At 45.0% G+C, this 24,558-nt stretch overlaps 1 protein-coding gene across 2 annotated transcripts in view; it reads left to right on the plus strand.

Moving 5' to 3' along the window:
* LOC146798800 (uncharacterized) overlaps positions 1-24,558 on the plus strand; it is a 209,232-nt gene that overhangs the window by 129,103 nt on the left and 55,571 nt on the right. For both annotated transcript variants that reach the window (XM_085626100.1, XM_085626099.1), the window contains exons 7-8: positions 16,457-16,678; positions 24,125-24,223. In XM_085626100.1, the coding sequence (XP_085482226.1) occupies positions 16,457-16,678; positions 24,125-24,223 (321 nt within the window). The remainder of the gene's footprint in view (positions 1-16,456; positions 16,679-24,124; positions 24,224-24,558) is intronic.

Raw genomic sequence — 24,558 nt, forward strand, 5'->3', positions numbered from 1 at the left:
TGGCCGACTGTGATGGTTTCAGGCCCGGGTTTGTAACTGCTTTATGTACCAATAAAGGTTTATAAAAAAAAAAAAATAAAAAAAAAATAACGTACACTTAATACTCAAACATCCCCAACACACGACAGTTAGCTAACCTGCAAGATACCTATCCTTAATGGGTTACCTACAGAATTTTATACAAAATACTATGACAACCTAGCACCAGAGCTACTCTTAATCCATCCATTTGAAAAGAACAGCACATGCTGCCGGCAACTACAAATGAGGCTGTGGTGATGGTTGTTCTTAAGCCAAATAAATTGATGCAAACCTCTGCCTGTACTTAATCTTGTCCTGAAAATCCTGAGCGAGACATTCACTTCTAGTGTGCATACTAAACCGCAGAGACCACATGACGATATTCACCAGGTTGTAAGACCATCAACAATCAGATAATTGTTCCATGTCAAGAACAAGGTGAAAGATCGAAACACCTTCTCTGTGGTGGGCACACTTGACACCAATTAAGTGTTTGACTCTTGTAGATGGAGTATTTATTGGTTGTTCTGAGAAGTATGAAATTTGGCCCTGAGCTCATAGGGTGGATTCAATTATTATACAGTATGCCCTGGAGTAGTCAACACAAGGCAATGCATTTTTGAAGCACAAGTATGTAGAGTGAGGCTGGGCTTCCCTCTGTACCCTCCATTTTTTCTCTGATGATTAAGCCTTTACTATTACCTCTGCAAGCACCAGGGGCATGAGATAAAAGTCATGGAAATTAGAAGTGGATATCCCATGCTGATATGGACATAGTTGCAGTTTTTAGAAAGCATCTTAAAACGTGGCTATTCGTGTTGCCAAATAAGTTGTAAGACATATTCTTTTTTTTTAAGACCTTTGTTTTTCCTTTTCTTTTTTCTTCCTCATGCAACCTTTTGTAGCAGTGGCTGTTAGTAGATGGGCTTGTGTTCAGAAAAGCGTCTGGATGCTTCGTTGGGCTTGCAGTGCACTTTGTAGATAACCTCTTTCAGCCCGTTTCATTTAATTTTCTCAAAGTTACATTTGGAAAAATAGTTTTCTGTTTGGAAGAGGCCCCAGTTCCATGGTATGAGTGATTTGTAAATGAACCAAAAGCTATTACTGTTTTCCAACTATAGAGAAGTACACAACATTCCACATGGGCAATTTCTATAGTCTGACAAGATAATAAAGGTGATTACCGGTGCATGAGTAACAATTCGAGGAAGAACAGCATTCCATGCATGATATGATATGGAGACATGCAACAACACTGGTGTCGTACCATACCCTTGTGATGCACTAAAAGTTGGACCTATCAAAAGAAAGCGGTAAATGGTCCACAGAAAGTGCACATGAATGCAAAGAACAAGCTTCCAGGAAAGGTGAACTCAAATTTTTCGAAAATATTTGCAAGTTTTGGACATATCTGGGGCTAACAGCACTTCACAAGACAAAAAGTGACATCCTCCAGCCATGCCCCAGAATCTGGGCTGAAAGCACACTACATCCACATGCAATCGAACTGTCCTGTTGTCTAGCTCATCTAAAAAGAAGTTGCAGACAAATATTCTCACAAACTAGAAGTCAGTCAATCTAATCATTGAAAATGTCTCTGAGCACTGCTGCGTGTGAAGAAAGGAAACCTAGAGTTCGAGGCATATGAGCTGCAGATTACACACTTGTGCATAGATCGCCATCTGGTGTTGGGCCCGGATGTTTGCAGTTATTTTTCCACTTGGAAAGTCTTTGGAAGTCACAAGGTCGGTGACTCCTCCTTTGGATCGTATTGTGCATGGGCTTCGGCTCCATCCTCAGATCGTTTTTTTCCTCCATCGGGCTTGGATGTGATCTTCGCGCTCCGGTTCCGAACAGCTTCCAGTTCTCCAATCGACGCGCAATCCTCACCCTAATTCGCAGTATTGTTTCGATCGCGATCTCCACACTTGGCGCGGCTCTCATCGATCAAGACCTTCGATTCCAGTCGTCGCTGACGGCCTTCGGGCCTACCCAAGCTCCGGTCCTGGATAATGGAAAGGACTCCCTTCAAGAAGTGCCCTCGATGTAGGTCCAAATTCCCCCACACCGATCTCCACGAAGTATGTAACCTCTGCCTCTCCCCTGAACACGAGGCTCGAGACTGTCCGGCCTGCAAGTCCTTCCGGTCCAAGAAAACCATTTGAGACCGAAGGGCAAGAAGAACCATGGCACACTCGTCGACGGCGATTCCAGATTACATCTTTGGAGAAGGCGTCGACGCTCCAGAAGAACACCACACCGACGAGGGCTTCGTCAGCGCCTCCGAAGCAGATGATTCGGATGTGGAGGACATCATTCCGGCACAGAGGGTCGTGAGTACCAAACTACTTCGCCCACCCCACCCTCGACTGCACGGAAAAAGGCTTCGGTCACGCCTTTGCCTCTGGGCTTAGGTAAGACCAAAGACACTGCTTCCCACACCGCACCTTCGGGACCGGTAAAGAAGCCGATTAAGCCTTCCAGCGGCTCGGGCTCCAGCCAACCCACGGTCGGTGCTGAGAAACACTCCTCCACACCGACGCCGAAAAAGTAAATGGCCTCCTCGGCACCGAGCTCCATACCGAAACACTCGGCGCCGAAACCCAGCTCTAGCTCCTCTGTACCGACACCATCCCAGGAACCGACTAAAAAACAAAAGGCCATCAACACCGATATCTCGAAGCCGAAAACCATCTCGCCACCGAGTAAACAAACAGCCCTTTCCAAACCGCATAGTTCCAAACAGCGGACTAGCACAGACTCTAAAACCAGAAACTCAACGGCCCGATGCCTTCGGCGCCGACGGACAAACCACCCCCGGAAGAACTCTTTACACCAGATCCATTGCAAAAGACATTGATCAAGGACCCCAAAACCGGACACTTGATGCTCAGCATCAAAAAGAGACAGCTGGAAAGACCTGCCCCAGCTCCACCTCCAAAGAGGAAGGACTCTTCTACCTGCCCTTTCAGAATGCCTTCACCACCTCCTCCACCGTCCCCTCCTCCACCCCCACCTCATCATTCTCCAACACCCTCTCCGGATGATGACGATGATGATAATGTCTATGATGACATAGGGGACGTACCCCATGACCTACCTACAGGAGACCCCACTCCCACAGGCTCCCCAGACCCATGGGACGACTATAACATCCCTGACATTCCTAACGTCCCACAAGGTGATCTCTACCCTTCGAGACCATCCCCACCAGAAGATTCATTAGGGTTCGACCACTTACTCCAGAGGGCTGCACATTATCACAGGGTAGATCTCCATACCGACCCCGTGGAGGAGGACTTCCTTCTCGATACCTTTGACATTACGCACAGGGCAACCTCCATACTGCCCATGCTCAAAGGAGTTATTAAACACGCGCCAGAGGTTTTTAAAGACCCAGTCAGAGCCAGGGTCATTAACCCGCGCATTCACAAAAATATAAAGCCGTCCCTACAGATCCCTCCTACATCAGAGGGCCAGCACCACTAGATTCCCTGGTAGTGTCTACAGCACGAAAGTGGGCCAACTCCCAAGCGTCAGGCGAAGCACCACGACCTGACAAAGAGTCAAAACTCTTGGACGCATCCGGCAAGCGCACTGCATCACAAGCTGCCAACATATAGCGTATCGCTAATACACAAGCGCTACTAGCAAGATACGACAGGGCCCATTATGACGAGCTAGAAGCCATAATGCAACACCTCCCAGACAAATACAAAAATAGGGCCTAATGAATTAATGGATGACGAGTCCCTGGTTGGTGATGGCGCTCACCTTATTCCAGTGTGTAATGGATCCGAATATTAGGGGTGCTCAAAGGAAGAAGGGTCATCCACCCTTCCCAATTAGTAATCCCTAGAGATCACACAAAGTACAATAGAACCAGAGCACACCCGTAAAATATACAACAATATGTTAACAACAATACAAATAGATTTCTTGAAGTTTCATATCAAGTCTTCTCTTTATTAATTCTTGGTCCAGCCAACACGTGTTTCGTCGCCCGGGAGTGCCCGCGACTTCCTCAGGGCTTGTGATCTGTAAATTCTGTCCTGGCCATTTGACGAAGATAGGTAATACATTTATACCTTAAGATATGCGCTGTGAACTCAATATCAAACGATGTACCATATCAGGTATACTGCTCTTAAAATCGGTAACGAAGTATCGTAATGACTCTCGGTCCTGAGTATAACACGGAGACAATAGGGCAAACGAGTTAATTCAGGAGGGCAAAACCATCACCAATACCTCCATCCGTTGTGCCCTAGATGCAGCTGACACCGCCTCCAGAGCCATTAATACCAGCATCCTCCTCCGTCGCCATGCCTGGCTAAGGATCTCAAGTTTTAAACCAGAAGTACAAGCTTCCATCCTGAACCACCCCTTTGACCAGGAACATCTGTTGGTCCCAAAAGTAGATGAGGACCTAGAAAAAATGAAAAAAGACACTGATACGGCAAAGTCTATGGGAGCCTTACAATCACACCCTCCCAGGTGCTCCTTTCGCCGCTCTTCCTTTCGGAGCACATCCAGAGGCTACTCCTCTGACACCGCTTCCACTTCATATAAGGCCCCTACCCAATCCACCTTTACAAGGGGTTACCAAAGAGGCGGCTACAGAGGCAACAATAATAAAGGCAGAGGCAAGACAAACACCGCCCGTTCTGCCTCCGCACCTACCCAATGACTTCCCTCCACTCCCCCCAGACCATCCCACTCCGGTCGGGGGCAGACTCCAAAATTTCCTTCCTGTCTGGACTACCATCACCTCAGACAAATGGGTAACACAAATAATTCGGTCAGGCTACTGCCTAGAACTAATATCTACCCCCCCAAACATTCCACCCAGACAACGCCCAATGTCACAGGAACATCTAACACTACTAAAGCAGGAGGTAATCTCCCTCCTACAAAAAGGGGCGATAGAACACGTTCCTACCAACCAACAAAATATGGGGGGTCTACTCCCTATATTTTCTCATACCAAAAAGGGACGAGACTCTACGGCCCATCCTAGACCTCAGGCCCCTAAACAGATACATACTCTCAGACCATTTTCACATAGTAACACTTCAGCAGGTACTTCCACTGCTTTCACACAACGATTTCCTGACCACTTTAGACCTAAAAGACGCATTTTTCCACATTCCTGTGCACAACGCTCACAGGAAGTTCCTCAGATTTGTAGTGGATGGCCAACACTACCAATTCAAAGTACTCCCATTTGGAGTCACAACAGCACCACGAGTATTCACCAAGTGCCTAGAAGTAGTGGCAGCACACCTGCGGAGACAACACATCCATGTCTTCCCATACCTAGACGACTGGCTGATAAAAGCCAGCTCATACAACCAGTGTGTACAACACACGCACGCCACTATCCAGCTACTTCAGGAACTTGGCTTCACAGTAAACCACGCAAAGTCCCATCTACAACCATCCTACATAAAACAATACCTCGGTGCCACCATAGACACCTCAAGACCGCTAGCCTACCCCAGTCCAGCCGGGATTACAAGCATTCAGGCTCTACGCGCAAAATTTATGGTACAACACTCCCAGCTCGAGTGTTTATGCAACTAATCGGGATGATGGCCTCTTGCATATTCATAGTACCTCACACAAGACTCCAGATGCGTCCTCTCCAAGAGTGCTTAGCGCGCCAATGGAACCCGGCCCAAGGTCAATTAACAGATCTGGGGCCATATGTAGGTAGAATGGAATTTGCGAATCGGAAATTGCGATTTTTCGGGAATCGCATTTTCCGAATCGCAAATGGCTATGTAGGTCGATTTTAGCGAATAATTAGCGATTAGCAAAAATTCGCCGAATTATTTTGCGATTACCCTAATAGCGATTCCTTAATTGCGAAAACGCTATTAAGGAATCGCAAATCTGGGAATCTGCAATTCAGGTGCAGAATGATGACATCACAACCAGGAAGTGTGACTGCCCATGCTGCACCTGATTGCCAGCAGCTGTGTGTGAGCCAGTAGCTGTTTGAGAGCCTGTGTGGAGAGGAGAACAGTGCAGCTCTGCATTTGGAAACCAGCCAAATGGATTCCCAGGGGACTGAAAAGCAGCATGAGGAACCTGCAAGGAAGAGGAAATAGAAATTCAGTGAGAGGGAGCTGGAGGTCCTCACACAGGAGGTGGTGAGCAACCATGATCTCCTATTTGGGAAAAGTTCCCTGAGAGTACCTGAGGCCAGAAAGCGCAAGATTTGGAGTGACATCCAAGAGAAAGTCAATGCCATTGGTGTCACACACCGCAGTGTGGAGGACCTACGTAAAAGATGGTATGACATGCGGCAGAGGTCAAAGGAGAGGGTGGCAACAAGACTGGCAGAGGAAAAAAAAAACGGTGGGGGCCCTTCCACTGCAACCGAACCGACGCCCCTGGAGGAGCTGGTGGAGGGCACACTGCAGCCTGAGAGCGTGAGTGGAGTGGCTGACCTGGACAGCTCAGAACACACAGACACCAGACAAGGTAAGGTGCATGGCAAAACCCCCTGCTACATCCCCAAACCACCCACATCCCCCAAAAGGCAACCTGACTGCAACTCCAGTAAATGTCACACAGCACACACAGAAATGCATTATGGGAAACGTAGTCACATGCACTGATAACTGTGCCAGTGAGACACAGACAGGTGGAATAGGAAGGACTCCATCATGCAGAGATAGAAAAAGACCGATAGTACCCATGAGATTTTATTGCTTGAAACTAATGCATGACAAATACCACACAGGACACAGTACTAATGTGTGTCATTTAATCCACAGCACCACCACCAACACAGGATAGTGAGGCTGAATGTGAGCCAACAGCTGAGATGGAGGACCAGGCATGCCAGAAGGATCAGGGCGCAGCCACAACTGCCGACACAGCACCATGCAGGCGTCGCATAATTGTCCCACCACTACCACTGTTGGAGACACAGGCACCAGACACAGCAGAGGAGCAACAGCCAGTGCACAGGCAGCGTGCAGGACTGCAACAAACGCAGTCCCCTGAACAATCAAGAGTAGGGAGAGGGATGAGACGCAGGGAACGGCCGTCCACCAGCACTGCTCCTGTTGAAGAGGACACTGTGTTCTCGGGCCTGGAGGGCAGCATGCTGAAGCAGCAGCGCCTGCAAGTTAAGGGAATCAGGTCAATACAACGGCAGCTGACAGCACATAACCACAACATGACCGAGTTGCGCGCAGGAGTAATGGCCATGACTGGTGCATTGGAGGGACTGTGCAGGGAGATAGCGAGGGACAGGGCAGCGCGGCACCAGGACAGACATCGCCTTCACACACGGCTGGACCTATACACAAGGGCTGTGAACCGCCACACAACCGCCACATCCCTGCTGGCCAGAAGATGTGTTGGCATGCAGCGCGAGATGGCCCACTGCTGCCAGGACGTGGGCAGTGTCTTGGTGCAGGTCACACTTGCGGTGGACCAGATGCGCGCAACCGCCACAGGTGGCATAGGTGCACTTGCAGCCACGGACACTGATGGACAATCGAGCAGGAGCAGCATCACTCCCCCAATACCACAGGAATGACGCAGGAGTGCACGACAGAGCACAGTGGAGGATGAGTCAAGGGAGGGCACAGCGCGCACACAGCGAGGCGCACCAGGCCGTGCACGTAGGAGGTGAAGGGACACAAGGGACTAATGGCCATGTGTGATGCAACACAGTCCATGTAGACTCAGTGTCTGTTGTTATTCTTTGCACTGTGACACAAACAAGTGCATGCAGGGACTTTGACGTCACAACGTGAGATCACTCAATGCCTGATAACACAGAAATAAACATCCCTGTCAGTCACCAATCAGTTTCATTGTGTCATCATTACTCACTTAGAAGTAGTTTTGGGTAATCTCATCACGTCTCATACGTCCGGCAGCTGCACCAGCACCTCCTGCGGGAGCGCGATGTGGTGCTGGTCCATCCTCATCTGATGATTCAGAGTCTGTCAGGTCCACTGGGGTTCCTTTCTTGGTAGTGATGTTGTGTAGCATTGCACAGGCAACCACTATTTTGCAACACGTCTCAGGGCTGTACTGTAGCGCTCCACCACTCTTATGGAGGCATCGAAAACGGCTCTTTAGGATTCCAAAGGTCCTCTCAATGGCACAGCGTGTAGCTCTGTGTGTGCTGTTGTACCCCCTCTCACCTGCAGTTGATGGATTCAGGTACGGTGTGAGGATGTAGTCTCGTACAGCATACGCACTGTCACCTGCGGGGCATAAGCAGATTAATGTTCAATAGTGTCCTGCCACTGCATCACTCTACTGCCTCTGTGTGTGTTTAACATGCATTTACCTAGCAGATAGCCCTCTCCAAAATCACCATTTGTGAGTCTGCGATGTAATGCACAGTGGCGAAACATGAATGAGTCGTGTGTGCTTCCAGGGTATTTGGCCACAATATCAGTGATTATGTGTTGGGCATTGTACACTACCTGGATGTTCAGGGAATGATATGACTTTCTGTTGCGAAATACATACTCATTATGTGATGGGGGTGAAATAGCGATATGTGTCCCATCTATGCAGCCAATGACATGGGGGAATTGTGCAATTTGGTAGAAATCTTGCTTGGTCTGATCCAGTGCCTGTGCTGTGCTAGGAAATTGTATGTGGTGATGCAGCCTCTGTACCATTGCATCCAGGAAAGCGTGGAAGAAGCGCGATAGTGCACTTTGGGAGACACCTCCTGCTGTGGCAATGACCCCCTGGAAACTACCTGATGCCAGGAGGTGCAGTGAGCACAGCACCTGTACATGGGTGGGAATGGAGTGTGCCCTGCGTGTGGGGTGGTCAAGTATGGGTGTCAGTTCAGCAATTAAATCCAGGATGCTGTCTGGGTGCAGCCTGTAGTTGACATGGATCTCCTCATCGGTCACTTGGAAGAGGGTGATGCGTGCTCTGTAGATCCTTTCCTGGCGTCTCCTTCTCTGTGTGGCATCCCTGATTCGCAGCCTCCTGGCTATCACGTACAGCCCAGCCATGGTGGAAAGGCCCTGTGGCATTGTGGGCCTGTTTAAATAGGTTGCAGTTGGTTACCACCTGCTCAGTGTTGATGGTAATTGGGAAGTGCAAAATTGCGAATTTTGCAGAATCGCTATTTGCGAATTTTCTGAACATGTCATTTTGCGAAATCGCTAATTGCGAGTTCGGTAACAGCGATTTCCGCAAATACTGGTGCGCAGACTGCGATTACGCTGATTTATTCGCAGACTCCACCTTACGCAAAATAGCTAATCGCTAAATTAGCGATTCGCACTGTTCTTCTGCGAATACCTTTCCTACATGGCTCAAGTATGTTTTGCGATCGCAAACACCCAGATTCCTGCGAATCGCACTGTTTGCGATCGCAAAACTGTTTCCTACATATGGCCCCTGGTGTTGGTAGACGGTCGTACCCATCGCTCTCTGCAGTGGTGGACCACCAAAAACCTTTCCAAAAGGCGGCCGTTCCTGAACCCGGTTCCTCAGATAGTACTGACAACGGACGCATCGCTCTCCGGCTGGGGAGCTCACCTACTACATCACACCATGCAGGGCAGATGGACACCTCAACAAAAGTTACTCCACATCATCCATCTGGAGTTACTAGCCATCTTTTTAGCCCTAAAATCTTTTCAAACACAGATTTCAGGCAAGGCAGTCCTAGTCCGCACAGACAACATGACAGCATGTACTATATACAAAAACAAGGTGGCACACACTCTCCACAGCTCTCTCAGCTAGCACAGAGCATATGGAGATGGGCCATACCCTAGAAAATCTTTCTCCTAGCCCAACATGTCACAGGAGTCCAAAACACCATAGCAGATCTGCTCAGCAGACAACCACAACAACTCCACGAGTGGGAACTCCACCCACAAGTTCTTCACCCGTACTTTCAAATGTGGGGGCATCCACGGATAGACTTCTTCGCCACCCACGAAAATGCCAAATGCCCAAGCTTCGCTGCCAGATATCCACACCCATTGTCCAAAGGCAATGCGATATGGATGAACTGGTCAGGCAGATTTGCAAACGCTTTTCCGCCTCTCCCCCTCATTCCACTAGTAGTGCGCAAACTACAACAACACTCCCGCACACTAATCCTAGTAGCTCCAACTTGGGCCAGACATCCGTGGTACACCACACTGCTGGAACTATCCGTAGTACTGCACCAAAAAGTACACCTCTCTCCACACCTCTTAACCCAGAACCATGGAGAGATCAGGCACCCGGACCCAGCTCAACCTTGCGATCTGGCTCCTGAAATCCTAGAATTCGGTTACCTAAATCTTCCCCCTGACTGTATGAACGTCATCAAAGAAGCTAGGCGACCCACCACTATAGCGTGCTACGCGGCCAAGTGGAAACGTTTTATTGTCTATTGTTACAACTATACCATCAATCCCCTAGATGTGTCCATTCAACACATCATAGGCTATTTACTACATCTACAAAGATGCAATCTAGCCTATACGTCCATTAGACTGCACCTTGCAGCCATAGCAGCTTATCTACAAAACAGGCAACATCTATCACTCTTTAGAGTACCTGCCATTAAAGCCTTCATGGAAGGCCTTAAAAGAATAATTCCCCCCAGAGTGCCACTCTCACCTGTGTGGAGCTTAAATATCGTTCTCACCAGACTAACGGGGCCTCCCTTCGAACCTCTACACAAATGTGAGCTTCAATTCCTAACATGGAAAACCGCTTTTCTTGTAGCCATCACTTCCTTCAGAAGGGTCAGTGAAATACAAGCACTTACCATTCAAGAACCTTTTCCCCAAATGCACCAGAACAAGGTTGTTCTCCGTACCAACCCAAAATTCCTCCCTAAAGTCATTTCTCCCTTTCACCTAAACCAATCTGTAGAACTACCAGTATTCTTCTCACAACCACAGACGGTTGCAGAAAGAGCTCTTCACACACTAGATGTCAAACGAGCCTTACTCTACTACATAGAGAGAACACAACCTTTCCGTAAGACCACAACCTTTCCGTAAGACCAAACAACTGTTTGTCTCTTTCTCACCACCACACAAAGGCAACCCCATCTCCAAGTCGGGGATAGCTAGGTGGATTGTCAAATGCATTCAGATTTGCTACCACAAAGCAAAACGAATGCTATACGTTCCCCCTAAAGCCCACTCTACACGTAAAATAGGGGCTTCAATGGCATTTTTAGGGAACATTCCATTAGATGATATCTGCAGAGCAGCTACATGGTCAACACCGCACACTTTCACTAAACACTATTGTGTAGATGTGCAAACTAAGCAACAGGCTAGTGTGGGCCAGGCTGTACTCTATTTCAAACAACTGCAACAGATACGGGTAGTCGCCGCTAAGGATGGGTACTGCTATATAATCTATGCACAAGTGTGTAATCTGCAGCTCATATGCCTCGAACGGAATATGCTACTTACCAGTATGCATCTGTTCTTGGCATGTAGAGCTGCAGATCTACACACGCCCACCCGCCTCCCCGGCTGCCTTTATTTGTTCCAGTCTATCTCATTTAGATACAACACACATGGGCATCTTCACTGTTATTACTACGCTCCATCTTTCCCTGCTGGCGAAAAACAATCTGAGGATGGAGCCGAAGCCCATGCGCAATACGATCCAAAGGAGGAGTCACCGACCTCGTGACTTCCAAAGACTTTCCAAGAGGAAAAACAACTGCAAACATCCGGGCCCAACACCAGATGGCGATCAATGCACAAGTGTGTAGATCTGCAGCTTTACATGCCAAGAACAGATGCATACTGGTAAGTAGCACATTCCTTTGTTAACACCCCTGCAGCAGTGGCATCAAAGACAGATATGAGCCCCTCAGGCTTGCTACTTTTCTCTACCTTTCTACTTATTGTCAGGACATTAGACATTCTGGGAGCTGTAGTCTTGTTTTTCTTCACAGATCAATTCAAGTAACAGACATGTTAAGTGATTTGTTGTGAATTGTAGCAGAAAAGCGCAGGCTGCATACATGATGCCATGACAACATAGTGCCAGAGGCTAACACAAAAATAGGTTAACGCAGAGCAGGTGACCCTGATTAAGTTAGACAGGGCATCACATGCTGAAACAACATTAGTCAATTGAGTGCTGCTTGTGGCGGCAGAAATGCACCCTGCAGGCAAATACCCACTCTTGGCTAAGACTGATACCAATGCAAAAGCTGTGTAAAACATTTGTGTACGTGGTGTTCTATATCGATGGATGCTGTAAAATGAGCTACATTGATACCTGCATAGCCCTGCCAGTACAGATTCAATGTGGTTGAGACCTCACATTTCTTGACATGTAAGTGATATACTGCCGCTATCAATCTGTCGCATTGAATGATGTAACACTCCTATTGTTAGTGTTTTTATTGTTCAGTTCAAAAGCAGTGAACACATTTAATTATTAGAAAACTCTTGCTAAAAGGTATTTGCTGAGTTCCTGTTCATATCAGCAGTATTGTTAATAGCTGTTTTCACTGTATAGAACATTCTTTTAGAATTACAGGGTATCCAGATTAGTTTGTGTCAGTTAATTTTTTGTTTTCTCTATCGCACATTCACAATTTGTTCTTCCACCCCTTTAAAAAAAGGTAGGTGGGTTGAGATGGAAAGATTATTTGAATTTTAGTGTTGCACAAGTGGCATCAATACAGTGGAGGCTTGTGTATGGATGTGTTTGTAGCTTTCACATGAAGGTTTGCAAGAAATGGCTTCAAGGTGGCATAAGCAGTGTTTCTGTGAGGCAAGGTCTTCCTGGCCTGGTCATGTCTTCCTGCTGGAGGTATCATAGATTTAGTTTTGGGTGCCTAGAGAAAGCATTTTCCTATGGAAGTTGAACTTGAATTCCTCTGTAACCCATTTTGTGGTTTGTATGTGAACAAGTTGCCAGCCATGTCCTGTGTGAAGATTATGAAGACATGGTTGAAACAGGCGTGGGGATAAACTTTAAGTTACTCCAGTATTGGAACTTTCATAGATTCACATGCTTGAATCATTCCCCGTCGTCGAGATGGGAGTGTCCGGTATTATAAAAATAATTGTCTCAATAGACATAGACACGTAAGGCCTAGGCCTTAACATCTTTTATAACATATCTCTGTCCTTTAATAAAAAAGGACCAAACTTAAACCTCAACCCATCAGAAGAGACCACCCTGTAGAACCTTCCCGAGAGAGGCTCCAGTCCCTCAGATTTTCTACCGCATGTCGTGCTAAGGGAGTCTCCACTGAGCTCTGCTCAGTTTTCTTCTCTTTTCTAGATTTGGAGTATTTTTTAACCCTTTCAACTTTCTACCAACTCATTGGAGGTATTTGAAGGTGATTCAAACTGACATCCACCATGTCAGTGACACCTAAAAAAGGTTTATTCAGAGCCTGTGGAACCTGCAGGAAGAAAAGGCTGCATATTGACGATAAGCATAAGGACTACTTATACTGTTTATACTCTGACCACAAGCCAAAGGAGTGCAAGGTATGTCGTACCTTTTCTACTAAGACTCTTAAAGACCGAGAAGGAAGGCTTCTCTTGTGGCTTCAGAGGCTTAAAAATAGAGATAATGTGGTATCTGATGAGGAGAGTGATACAATATCTAAATCCTCCTCAAAAACACCGCAGAAACGACCTTTAGACGACCCTGCGGCTCGCCGCAGCCTCCTAAAAAGCGTCAAAAAACAAACTGGATCTACCACCAAAGCCTCTCATGAAGAAAAGAAGACTTTAAAGATCAAGAAACCAGTTTCAGAACCAAGAACACCACCTATGAAATTGAAGCATACCTTCAAACAACCTACCTCGGCTCCGCAGTTGAGCAGCTTGTCGACGATTCCACCGTCAACAAGATCATCACCTGAGATGATTCTAGTAACGACGTTGTCTTCATTAACATTGTGACTGTTTCTGCGGCATCGATGTCATCTTCGACATCGTCGATGGGTAACGTGCCTTTACTGTCAACAAAGCAAATCGTGTCGTCGAAGTCTTCATCGACGTCGAGGGGCCAACTTCCGTCGACGACCCATCTGTCGTTGACACTACTCCCGTCGATGGAGACCTCGAGAGAAGCAGCGTCCACGATGGAAGTGTCATCGGCGTTGCCGTCTACGAAGATCCCTGTCACCGGCAGTTTGCTTTCGACGACGACATTTCTGATGGAGCAAGAGAAGCAGCCTTTGTCAATGAAGATGATTCCGGCGGTGATGCAATTGTCGACATGCTCGTCGACGAGGAAGGAAGAACATAGATTTCTAAATTGTAGTTAACACCAGCTGTAACCTCACCTAGTCATGTGCAAGCTCTTTTGCCGTGACTGTTTTTAGAAGAAGAGGATGAGGAGGACGAAGATTTTGACAAAGATAGCCTTTTTGGGGCAGCCTTGAGCCCATCTGATCTTCATGTCAAAAACCAAGAAGAGTCTGATGAGGATGATGGTTATGGACGTCAATATTACCATCCGCAACAGCAATATCACCAACAGGAAATGATGTGCCTCCTGTCTAGCCTGATGACAGACCTGCAATTTATGCTGGCGTACTACACGAGGAGATTTCTGCCAGAGCTGAATATCTAACAGACTCTGCCTTCTCTGTCATCTCCGCCTGTTATTCCACAGGTACAGGTTTGTTCTCCTGTACTTCAACAGTCTCCTAGGGTCCAGCTTCCTACTCAAGCTCCTCCTGTCGAGCAGTTAACATCCTCTGATGACAAAGTTGAGAGAGAGGAAGAAGAGATTCAACAGGATGAATGGGATTCCTACATCATCCTCACTCCGTAATCTCCATCTCCCCTACAAGCGGATTCGCTTCCGGAAGATATTGGGGGTTTCCACAACCTTCTGAAGAGAGCTGCTAAGCGCTTTGATTTACCGATGCCTTTGCATCAGCAAGACTGTTTTCTGTATGATTTCAAAGAACCTTATAGGGAAACAGTAGGATCTTTGCCTATTATAGATTACACATGGAAGGAGGGACTAAGGATAATGCAAAATCCAGCAACAGTTACACCTGTGTTGCCGCAACTAGACAAAAAAATATAAAGCTCTGGATGATGCCCTAGCCTGTTTAATAGGTCATCCAAAAGCAGATTCTGTAATTTCACAAGCAGCGCAGCGACGCTCTAAAAGTTCTTCAGCTCCTCTAACGGCTCCTCCTGATAAAGAAGGAAGGAAGCTTGACAACATTGGCAATCGTTTTTCAACGATGTCGGCTATAATGGTCCGAGCAGCAAACTCTCTGGCTTTTCTGGGCCGTTATAATAGGCAGATGTGGTCGGACTTGTCACCACTTTTGGACAAGCTTCCACCAGATGACAAGGAGGAAGCTAAAATAATTCTTCTTGAGGGCGAACAAACTGCCTCTGAAGTGATAGATTGTGCTATGGATGTAGCATCCACTGGGTTCAGGCAGCTAGCAGGAGCGGCCGTCTTGTAATACCGGGGACTCCCATCTCAACGTCAGGGAATGATTCAAGCATGTGAATCTATGAAAGATTCCAATACTGGAGAACTATAGTTACAGGTAAGTAACTTTTTCATATCACTTGTCTCTTTGCCGCCTCCGAGGAGGCCAGGTTTTGTCAGTTGTCTGTGTTGAGGTTCGGTGCAGAAGAATGCCTTCGTTGACTACATCTGTGAGTTGTGTAAGCTGGGTCTGAGAAGCAAAATACATCTATTTAATGAGGTCTGCTAAGCTGAATAGCAGAGCATGGGGTTAGGGCATGATTTAAGATGGTGAGAAAGGTCTTTCAAGTGCCTAGTGATGTGCAGACAGTAAAAGAGAGCAGTCCTAATGTCTGTCAGAGAAGCTGATTTGAAGGTCCTGTGCTCACTCCAGAGACCAGACTACTGATGTAGGGTCAATCTTGATGGTGATGCATGTGATGGTGGCAAAGCTGATGCTTCAGAGCAAGCCTTTTTGAGACCTGAAAGTAAAGAACAGTATTTTATGTGGTCATGGTGAGGTGAGGTGAGGTGGGGTGAACAGGTGATGAGGGTACTCACGGTTGCACAAGGTCTGTTTTGTGGCATGATCAGGTTGTAGACTGTTCAAAATAGTTTGCCCCACAAAGCAGTGCTTGATGACTGTATTAAGCTCTTTCAGTACCCACACAGAATCCCCTGAGAACTGATGAGCTCCTCATATTATATATTAAGCATGCTTGAGAAATGTCCAGATTGCACATATGGTGCCTGAGGCTAAGAGCTCTTCATTAGACAAACAGCTGCACCTAAGGTCTGTGATTAGCTCCTAGTTACAAACCTAAAACAGTGATAGAGTATTTTGTGGGGCATACCGCTTACACACCTAATGTCTTGGAGCACTGTAAAAGGAATTATTACTTGAAAGAGCAAACCCCCAGGCTGTATTGGGATGCTCAGAACAATAAACTTCAAATCTAATATTTTAATTCTTCTTTTGCAGAAATATCACCATCATTAGAGGAGAAAAAGAAGGCTGCTTCTTCACCAATTCATAACCCAGACAATCATAACCCAGGCAATCAGGTGAAAGCGGCTTCCTCACTGCTCCAGAAACTAGCCAATCAGGTGAAAGCTACCTCTTCACATCTACAGAAACCAGGGACTCAGAATATGACTGCCTCCTTGCCTTCAACACTCTGGAAGCAAGCAGCTTCCACATCAGGTATATATCTTATCGCCACGTCTGAGCCAAATAGTAAGACAGGAGTGTTATACACTCCGCTTTCTCCTGAAGTAATGACCATATGATTAATAAGATTTAAATGTTTAGGAGTGCTCACTATCTGAGTTACCAGCATAGTTATGTGCTAGAATACCGAATGCATGTTTTTTACACATGTCTCTGCTGGGAAAGTGTATACAGAGTTGTATATTTGTTTCCTCCGGGATACAGAATACAAGAGTTCTACACAGCTCTCTGAAGGTATAAAGAACGCGAAGATTCTACACCGGTCTTAAAAAAATAGTGAATAGAGTTCTGCACTACTGGGGTGGTGGGAGGTCTGCACATCTGTGTTGGAAAAGAGTGTACGAAGGGTGTGTAATTTTCTACCTGGATGATGTCCGTCGAGGATCTATTTTGGAGTTCATAAAATTGGAAAACAATATAAAGTCCTGCTATTTAAATCAATAATGCAGGCATTCAAATCCACCACATAATTAAGATGCAACACTTGCATGCCAAGTATGTATAGTGCAACAGTAAGTGGCAGTTTACAATCACATATACAGGTCCTTCCTACTACATTCCCAATTACAGAAGTATTGATTAATTAAAATAGATAGTGAATAATGGAAACATTCATAGCTCTGCTCTGGTACTGGATATTGAAGTTATCTGCAGTTCTCTGTTGGGATAGTGGATATAAGAGTCCGAACAGCTCTGTGATGCCATTGATATAGGTTTTCTTCAAATTTCTGTCAAGGAAAGCAAAGTTCAGCGCACCTTTCCTAGGATAGTTCTTATATTAGTTCTCCACCGCTCTGCTGTCATTTTGGATATAGGAGTTATGCGCTGTCTTCCAGCAATTGTGGAGAAAAGTGTTGCTTGCAGCACTCTATAATGGTGTAGTGGATATAACAGAGATCTCAATCCAATATCAAGCTTCTGTAGATCTTCAGTTCTGTTTCTCCTTTGCACTCCTAGGCTGTTTTTATTGGTTTTATAAAACATTACAACCTTCAGTTTGCATACAGTCTGGATATATCAACTGCAGGTATTTCTCATCAGCTTCTCATAAACATATATCATTTACACATAGTCTTAGGTATGCTATCTAGGGAAGAAGGATACAGTTTATCGCCATTACCAGATTACATGATCTAATCATTGCGAGGTACAGTGCTGCAAACAGAATTTTGCTTGATAGTTCAGAATATACCAAACTATTTTATGTTTAACTGCATGTTCTGCAAAAGGAGAAATGCATTAATAAACAGTGAACAGTAACAGTTCCTTATCTATTATGGGGAAAAGGTTTAGGCACTTTTAGGCCCAATCATTGGCTTGTGGTTCAGATCCAAGGCTGCCTAGTAATGACCATTCTGAATTGTTGAGGCATGAGATCAAGAAATTGCGACAACAGGCAATAGACTTAAAAGAGCTGTGTTAAGGTACTGTATATAGATGATCGTTTTCGATGAGGTGGTACCATTCCTGCTGCAGCTCAGGGGCCATTGTCATTTCTTCTGGATTCTGCTAGCGTGGCACACAATTCATCCCCTTCTCTGGCAATTTGGAACTTTCGGCTGCCCCGGGCCTCCTCCCTATGTAGTGCTATACTTTTGTAGAGCTTATATCGTCTTGCGGCTGACTCCTTTGTTTAATCTGTGAGCTGGAAAGAGATTTCCATTTCAAAGCATTTTGATGATTTTGCCAGTATCCGTATTAATTCAGCAAACTTAGTTCCTGGTTTTCCCCGCTTGGGGTGGGGGCAAGGTCCATTTTGCATGCCTCTGGTATAGTGCAATTCTCCCTAACTATAATAGTCCTTAAGACCGCCTGAATCTCATGTCAGAACTGAATGATCACAAGACAATCCCACATCATATGATAAAAACTGCTTTCTCACCATGGCAAATGGGGCAGCACACTGTTCCATGAGGCTGCAACTTGCTTATCATGTGGGGGGACATATATTATGTGTGATTGGTAGTACTGTACAGGCATTACAAGAAACTTTTTTTTTAGGGTATTCGAGGGCCTTATCCCAGTCTCTGTCATTAATGGGATGACCCAAATCTATCTCCCACCAGAGTTTGTTTGGTAAGGGGAGGTGTAAATAAAGACAGTAGTGATCAATCTAGGCAGGTAATAAGCTTGCCACTCGTGCCGGTGTTGAAAACCGTCTATATGTAGGTATGTGGCCTGTTTCTGTCAGTGACACGCCAAGTCTAATAATAGACCATCAAGCTCTTTAAATTGTTTCAGAGGCAGCTTACAGGGTACATTTCTGTAAAAGTAAAGATGGCATGGCAGCATTATCACCTAGTTTGTCGCACCTAGAAGAGCACGGGAATCCTGCGCTGTTGGAAGTCTCATTTATCCTATTGACACATGCAGAGATGTCATGAAGGAGCTTCAATCAGTACTATCCTTATAACCAAGTTTGAGGTGGAACGTTCTCTTTCATTATCATAAGGCAAACCATTCTTGAAGCCATAGAGCGTTTTTTTGAAGAACTAAACATTCAAAATTGAAATCATGAATGGCCATAGAAAGGTTTGAAGCCTATCGAACAACCCTAATATAGAGGCAGAGCTACACACGTAATACCAGTATAGCACAGAGAAAGAGATAAAGAAACTTCTTATATAAGTCATTTCTAAGCTGAGACAGACATCTACAGCCATATCTACTTGAAGATAGTCACGTCAAGATACTGAAGAGCTAACCACAATGAGCGGATTCCTGACGAAGGCCTAGCCGAAACGCGTTGTTTGTCAACAAGCCGCCAATATTCGAATGTTTAGCACTTCTCTCCGCAGATCCAAATAACAGAATGTATAACAATAATAAGTGATGTATTCAAGCTATATCATGTATATTAGTATAAATTGAATGCTATGAAATCATCAGTTATATATACCCTTTTTTGGTCTATGGAAGTGAACATATGTGGTTATAAATATCATTTAGACATTTCATGTACTTATGTATACTTTCTATTTATTAAAAAATTTAATTTTGTATATTAAAAAAAAAAAGAGAAATAAGAATATTAAAGTAATTCGCAATTAACTTCATTGTTTGTTTGTATTAATGATTGCATTTCTAGTGTAGACTACATGTTTTTGTCTAGAGTTGACATGCGTTTTATAGATCATATACACTGTGCCCGGTGTTTCTTCACTTTTTCCAATTGAGCATTATCACCTTGGCCAATGCTATTTGGTCTTCTGTTGTGAGAGGAAGCGACCACCAAAAGTAGACATGTGACCAAAGCGATCTTCCTACCCGGCTGAAATTCTTTGTTACATCCACTTCAGCATTAAATCTGTACCACCAAATATTTGAAAGTAGAGGCTTCTCACTTGGGCAGAGTAATCACAGAGCTGTCCCAGCTTTGTGAGGTTCAGGGTTGCAACAAATATATGCTTCTTTTCCCTAGTTCACCTTTCGCCTAAGACTTTAAGTTCCCGAATGACCTCACCAATGTTGATCTTTATATATAAATATAGTAATATGTCATTGGCTTTGAGTGAAAGCATGTTGCATGCTGCGCCATTTGGTATTCTCCGCTGTCAGCCATTCTCTTGCCGTCACGTTGTAAAAGGCTTGATTGCCAGGACAAATAAGAGGGGGAGGACTGCCCTGCCTGTTTCCTGGTGTACCTGATATTGCTCTGAGATCGCCCGGCCACTCTGTAATTGCGTTGTAGGGAGTTTGTAAGGACCATTAATCCAAAATGTTTTGGATGCCGGCGTAGATTCGGATCTATTTGATGGTACATCTGGTGTCCAGTGGGAGCCACTTGAAGATTTTACGCAATATTCGGGGGATGTGGAAGCATGAGGAGGTGATGCTGTTCACCTGGGACTTCATGGTGAGGTTGATTTCCAGGATGATGCCTATTTTCCTAGCGTGATCGATTGAGGGGAGTGTGGGTCCAAGATCGTTGGGCCACCAGGTGGAGTCCCAAGATGAGCTCTTATTTCCGAAGATCAGCACTTCAGTTTTGTCATTGTTTAGCTATAGGCAGTTTTCTTTCATCCAGTTGGCCACGCTGGTCATGCATTGTTTGAAGTTTGTCTTGGTGGTGACGGTGTCATGTTGTGGTCTGATATGGTGCGAATTATTCCAAAACAAAATGTTTTCCCGTCAGCACTTCTTCATACCAAAAGGTGTGGTGCAGCGGCCAGGGTGCCTGACTCCGGACCACAAGGGCTCACAATTCGATCCCCGGTGCCGGCAGCAGGTAAGCCCAGCACCATATGACTCTGGGCAATAGCTTGCTTAATCTTTGCAACGGCCCCCAGCGCCGGGACACCTCTTCGGAGGTAGCCGTGCGCTTTACAAATGCTGGATTTCATTTCATTCACCTTAGGTCCACCAGCAATAATGTCCAGATTGTAACGGTATTCTAGTTAATACAGGCATGTTCCTGCCAGTTTTTCTCCACCTCCCCAGGTGCAACATTATCTAAGAGTACCATTAACCTTATTCCATTGGCACATGTTTACTTTTATTTTTGTCTCTCACAGGCATCAGAGGACTTAAGTACTGCATGAGACCAAAACATGAGCCTAAAGGCAGGGGGGCACACAACCAGTAAAGGAGAAAGATTTGTAAGGTCTTACAAAACTTTAAATAGTCATCCAATAGCCTCAACTCCAATTGACGGTCACTCTAGACTTTGGAATGAGTTCTTTTTGTCCTACCTGAATTGTCTTGAGCTTCCTTGGTAGCTCTGCACCATTAGTCACCTTAAGGAGGTACTAGAAACCTCACAGCTGTATGAGACATAGGTTTAGCTATTCAGATAGCAGTGGGCAAACTCTGAAGTATCAAAGCAGCACTTTTTTCTGACGTGTAAGTGCTGCAATTTGTCAGAGCCAAGTACAGTGTACACGAGACATGTTGGTTCTTCTAGCCCCACTATTCTGGATACACCTCTTGAGTTGTTAGGATAGGCCAGTGCACTGTAGCTTCATCATTTGCAAGCCACTGCACTGTTCACATTCAAAAATATCCTCAGCGGTGACCCTGAATTCACTCTGGGCATCTCATGTCCATCTCCTTGTACGCGCGATGTTGTGTAAGTAAATGCCTCTCTTTGCATGATCACGCCCAAACTTTTGGACTGATGCGACTGGTTTTCAAATCTGAAAGTACACGGAGTCCTGCCAAACAGGCCTAAGTGCCAATATCAACCAATTGCTTTCCTTTCTTTGAAAAATCATTGCAAAAGCTGTCGCTTGTGAACAAAATCTAGGTAAACTCCCTGCCGCACGAGCAGTTCACCCACGATTACACCTCAACATAGACACGTCTGCCATCACAGAGACAACACTCTCCAGATCAGATAGTCTTTTGGTAATGCTGGATGTCTTTGCAGCTTTCATCTCCCTTTACCACTAAATTATACTATTTCACCCTCCACTTCCCTCTCCCAATCGGTCAGATTTCTAATGCCCTGGCACAAGGGCTTCGTCAGTGCACCAATACGAATTAGAAGTCCAGTTGGACTGCAGCCCATACCCAACCCTCTGAGCAATACTATAAAGGAAGGAAGTATTTACTGGTAACAATCAGCCCAATAAAAAGAGTTCAGGGACACATTGAAACTCCAAACCCTCTTTCTTCAATGAATAACACACTCTAAATAGCACTAAGAAACAGGGTTTATATTTAAAAAAAAAAAATTATCATTTTAAATCCTAATCCAGTGCATAAAGTATGGATGGAAACCAAACGGAATGCAAAAATAAATGCAGCGAAGCATGTCCTGATCAGCAAAAAACAGCAGGAACAATTCTAACATGGTTATTGAGTTTTTATCAGCCTAATTCCATCAGACTATTTCTAAATACTACCCTAATTTTTAGCTAAAGCAGAAAATACAAAGTCTGTGCTCAAGTTTCTGACCTGTACGCACAGCATTCCTGTGTTTTCATTATTAAATGGCAAGTAGTTTATTCTCTATCACAGCTTGTTCTGGGCTGTAAAATTAAGAGCAACCTGCTGAAGACCACTTCTTCTTGATATTACCTCCAACAGAGGCTGGTTGGCGCTGCAGATAGGCATAATCTCCAATATGATAGTCCTAGTGCAAAGCCCCTCTTTGAGTTTGGTTCAATACCATTTTTTTATAGTATCTGATCAGATGTTATCTTGTATTATGTAAACAAATGCAGGACGTACACACACTAAGGCATTAACAAGACTAAATAATCATGGCGGCAAATTTATCATTTCGTTTCTAGTATTGATTATAGGTAATCAGCATTATAAACAAAACATATGTCATCCTAGACAATAAGCAACGCATGATGCAAACATGTCTATGCTTATCTTGAAATCTTCAAACTTTCACTGAAAGATACAGAAGAGTCTGAAAACAGTTACAGAATAGAAATAGTAGAGTTAAATGGAACCAAAAGATGGGAATAGAAAAGCTGGAATGGGAACTGCCACCTTGTTCACGGCACAAGCTCTGTTTAATACTCTAATTGAATAGAGTTTGACGGGTCATCTTAGTGAGCCTATCCCAGTAACCTATAACATCCCCTCAAGGCTCTACCCTTTCAATGCTGATCTTTATTCTTTACGCAGAGTCACTTGGAGTTGTACTAGCTGACAAACACAAGCTTTCCCAAGTACATGGATGATACCCCGCTGAACCTAAAGGTCCCAGATCTGTTATGATATTGCCTACCCAAAGGCCTGTCCCACCAGCATCCAAACCTGAATGTTCAGAGCCTACCCCAAGCTGAACCTGACAAAAGACATAACACATTCTCTTCACTAATGGCAAACATCACCAGGTCTAGGAATAGATTGGTGAAATTAACTTGCATGACATCATAACACGACTAGTTGACCATGCCTGGTCGCAGAGCTTCCAGGTTAATTCTGCCTTCAGTTTCACAAACCACATCACTCACTAGACCAAAGCACCTCCCACCAAATGACCTTGTTCCACAATTTGAAGACCTTCCTGCCAGGAGGGCGACTTCCAGACTCTGGTCCTGTCTCACCTCAATGGAGTTAACAATTGGATGTTCATATCCCTCACCTCAGCATTGGTTCACATACTCTCTGTAAGATAATCAGCAAGCAGTATGCACTATTCCAAACAAATCCATGACTCTAAGAATGCCTTCTAAACATTCTCTAATATGCTCTTTTATATTGTTGATCTGAACTCATTACGAGACTCATTTATATGTAAGCTAGCAAGTAAAATAAGTCACCTAATCAGTGAATACATTGTAGAGTGTCTTCACTGAGCTGTTTTAGTTCAACAATAGTTGAGGTGTGAATTAGATTCCTTGTGATCGGCTTGGATTCTTTACTCTGCTTTTAGATAGCTTCTCCCCTCGTGCTACTTGAGCACTTAATGAGAGTTCATATCCTTACAGTTTGTTTCCCTTTCACATTGCCCAGGTGCAGCACAATCTTTGAGGCCCAGGGAGAGTACGAAGCCGGAAGATAAGTCTTCTCGTCATTTGAAGGCTGCTTGGAGTGTCCAGTTGCTTGAACTTGGTGAGTGAATGTGTTTTTTCTGTTATTTGTACATATGACTATTGTGACATACCTTATTTTGAATGTTGTTGCTTTCCGAGCTGTCTTCTTTTACACTTTTGTGGAGTGTAGGCACATCGTTCCATAGGAGAAAGCAGTTCCTTACCATAATAAGAGTCTGTACTGCAGGCCTGAACCAAACGGGCAATGAAGGTCTTGAAAGCATGGCTGAACTGTAACTTTTTTGGAGTCAGTTGTTGAGCGTGTTTTTATGTGTACTTTCGGCTTTCTCAAGAAAAAGTTAATTCATTCATTTATCTTTATTCCATCTTCCAAAAGTAGATCATAAAAAATAC

Source organism: Triturus cristatus, chromosome 9 (genome assembly GCF_964204655.1).
Source record: "Triturus cristatus chromosome 9, aTriCri1.1, whole genome shotgun sequence".
Lineage (NCBI taxonomy): Eukaryota > Metazoa > Chordata > Amphibia > Caudata > Salamandridae > Triturus > Triturus cristatus.